This window comes from Amblyomma mixtum, chromosome 8 (assembly GCF_055824585.1).
Source record: "Amblyomma mixtum isolate Tamu chromosome 8, ASM5582458v1, whole genome shotgun sequence".
In the NCBI taxonomy this organism is placed as follows: domain Eukaryota; kingdom Metazoa; phylum Arthropoda; class Arachnida; order Ixodida; family Ixodidae; genus Amblyomma; species Amblyomma mixtum.
The window spans coordinates 1224309-1227633 of NC_143019.1; the positions used below are offsets into that span (position 1 = coordinate 1224309).

At 51.7% G+C, this 3325-nt stretch overlaps 1 protein-coding gene across 1 annotated transcript; it reads left to right on the forward strand.

Annotated features, from left to right (window-relative positions):
* The first annotated feature begins 959 nt into the window (after window positions 1-959).
* On the forward strand, window positions 960-2981 carry LOC149331118 (neprilysin-2-like). The gene has a single exon (XM_089555871.1). It carries the CDS (start codon window positions 960-962, stop codon window positions 2979-2981), a length of 2022 nt encoding a protein of 673 aa, XP_089411997.1.
* Window positions 2982-3325: the final 344 nt, after the last annotated feature.

The window sequence follows — 3325 nt, forward strand, 5'->3', positions numbered from 1 at the left end:
TACAATTGGTCGACTCCGCAATAGCGGCACGAAGGGTGTCCAGGCAGCTTCCCGTAATGTAGCGCCCTCTTCACGCGTGAAGATTGCAGAGGGCTATGAAAGAGGAGCAGTGTTTTTCAGAGCTCTTCAAGATCGCTGTACGCTATCGTTGGCGCCAAACTGTTCGCTCCTATAGAGACAGAAAGCCGGAGAGTCTTCACGATCTATTGGAGGAAAAATTGAAAAATTGAATAACACTTAACCTCCGTTTAAGGGTACGACGCGATAGCATAATGGGTTAATTCCCATATATGCAGAAAGGCATTATCTACTTTACATTCATAGATCCCTGGAAGTCCTCATACCCCTTCTGGCGAAGTGGTGCAGAGGTTAAGCGGTGCGCCACTGCCCTGCGATGGCAGGTGGTCGGACCAGCGGTGGGCCTTGTGCGGCCCACGTTACTCTTCCCGAACGAGCAATCATTACCCTGCCACGGTGGGCAGATAACCCACTATCCGGTGGGCCGGTTATGATGACACCGCAGGGTCACGTGATCTAAAGTGGCCCGCTTGCCTCCTAGGTTGCTCTCTGGGGACCACCTGCCATAGCCGTCCTCGTGATTTCTTTCTCATAACGTCAACACCGGATTTTCTCGGGAACGGGGCCTTTAATGCTATCGCGTTAAAATTCACGGGAGATTATACGAAGTGATGCGACAAACTGCGTTAGCAGCAATGGTTTTACGTTTCCCTTTTGCTTTTCCTGTTTGCGTTTCCTCTTTTACAATGATCGTTTTCCCATTGTTCTTTGATTTCGACGGTGCTCTTTCGTTGCGTGGACTACCGGTGGCTGAAAGTTCTGTAGGGTATAGATAGGAAGGTGAAGGCTTCGAACAGATAGACCACGGCGTTTGCGCCGAATGAGGACTGCACTGCTGACGCGGTAATCGTAATCGTCTGACCGACTGCTTCTCTTCTCGCATGTTCACCGCGCAGTGCACATTGCAACACGACCACGGCCAGAGGAAGAGGCCTTTCAGCTTCTGGGGTTGCATTGTCGTCTTCTCATTGGCCGTCGTCGTGATCGTCGCTTGCCTCTCTGCTTTCTACCTTGTTGCAAGAGCATTCGGCGGCAGTAGCCACGAAGAACACTTGCTGAGTTTCGGCTGCAGCAGCAGCGACTGTTTCAAGGTCGACGGCCTGCTCGGTGCGTCCGTCAATGCGAGCGTCAACCCTTGCGACGACTTCAAGGCGTACGCTACATCGCGCTGGCTTCCGGATCCGAGCAGCCAGGTTACGCAGGAGTGGAGGTACCAATGGGACGTGAAGTACCGCTGGTTACGCATGCTGGCCGAAGAGATCCGAAGCCGTCGCTACTCCACGACGCAGCTGGGCGCCATGGTGGCCAAGTCCTTCAGGGCTTGCGAGAACAGGTCGACGGAGAACGCTGACCAGACCCGCCAGATGTTCAAGCAGCTGCTGCGAAACCTTGGCGCGCCGTGGCCCGAAGTTCCTCAACGAGACGATGACCCATTTGAAGTCCACCTCAAATTGTGCGTCCGGTGGAATATCCCGCTCTGGTTTGACGTGACGCTGCTTCCAGGCCGCACTCTCGCTGGAAGACGGGCGGTCTACATCGGCCCGAGCGTCTACGCCAAGTTCTGGAGAAGCCAGTACACTTCCATGAACAGCGACTCAGTGGTGAGCCAGTATATCAATCAATACCTGGCATACTTCACCAGCCAGAACGATAAAAAGCACACAGAGCAGACAGTTGACTACAAAAAGGTCTTCAATTTTACAAAACACGTGGTGTTCAAGCTGGCGGCCGTTCACAGTAACAAAGGTTCCGAAACCTTCTCGTTCAAGACGTTGGCGGACGCACTCGGCCAAAAGGCGGACCGCTTTGTCTCGCTAATGAACCGATACTTTCGTCCAGAACACGCGTTCGTGCCAGACGACGTAGTCATCGTGCAGAAAAAAGGAACGACTGAGGTTTCGCGCTATATCACCGTGAACCACGACCCTAAACTAATCCTTAGCCACCTAGGCTGGTGGGTGGTTCAGATATATGCACCAATTGCGGACGCCAGGTTTTTCGTCCAGAAGTACGGCAGCAACGAATTAGCGGACCTTCTCCGTCCACTCTTCTGCGAAACCCAGATGGAGAGCTCCTTTAAGATACTGCTCCTCGCCAAGCACTTCACGCTGCATTTTTCTGATAGAGTGAGGCAAAATATAGACGATCTTCTCCACAATGTCCGAGAAGAGGCCGCCATCATGTACGAAGAATCCAACTTAGCGCCAATGACGAGATCACGTCGGGCACAGAAGATCCGATTAATGCGAATCGATTTGTGGCCAAAGGCGGAGTACGGATTGAGTGACAAGCTCCGACAATTTTACCTCTCCCACTACAGCAGCAGTAAGACGGCGCTAGACCACTGGATTGCTGAACGTCAAACCAACGCTGATCTCATTGGAACCGAGGCCTACTTCGAAGACAAAAGACTGCCCCATTCGTTCTCCAAGGACTCTATCTACTACGATACATACCTCAACACGGTCAGCATGTCCATGATCGTGGTGCATGATCCCTTCTACTTCGCAGACGGCGACGCCGCCATAAACTACGGAGGCCTGGGAGCCGCCTTCTCGAAGACTATCGTGGAAGGCGTTGAAACCGATCCTGATGGCAAGAACGCTGGCCCAGTGGGACTTACCTCTGCGAACAGCAGCTTGCCAATGGAAGGCGACGAGACAGCATCCCAAGGATCGTCTGTTTCAGTAGCGAGATTTCTTCCGGCCTTTCGTGCCTTTCTTGCACAAAAGCGCAGTCCGCCAGTATCGCCCCAGTTTTCTCCGGAGCGACTGTTCTTCATCAACTACTGCCACACTCAGACCAGGATTCGACCTGCCTTCGACTGCAACAAGGAACTTCGAGGTGTCCCTAACTTTGTGTTTGCCTTCCAGTGCGATAAGGGTTCGCATATGAACCCCTAATCACCGGACAGGATGTGAAATACTGTGGCCCGATTTTTCACCGTATAGAATAATGGTGGAGCATATATATACCACCGTGATATACATCGTTTAAGCACCATCGTTTTTTATTTTTCTTTCAGCGATCTTTTTGCTCGTGGACACCTTTGTAGTGTGTGTACCTTCCGTGCCTATGCTCATGCCGACTATCGAATAGGAAAATCAATGGTATTTTTGTTAGTTTCCTTTAGAGTTACTCTAGCTTTCTATCGATCAGCGACTCCTCGCTGCTGCTATGTCAACTGTGAATATGAGTTATTGTCTAGAGCCTCGTTACTGCCGACCTCCCGTCTACACATTCCAAA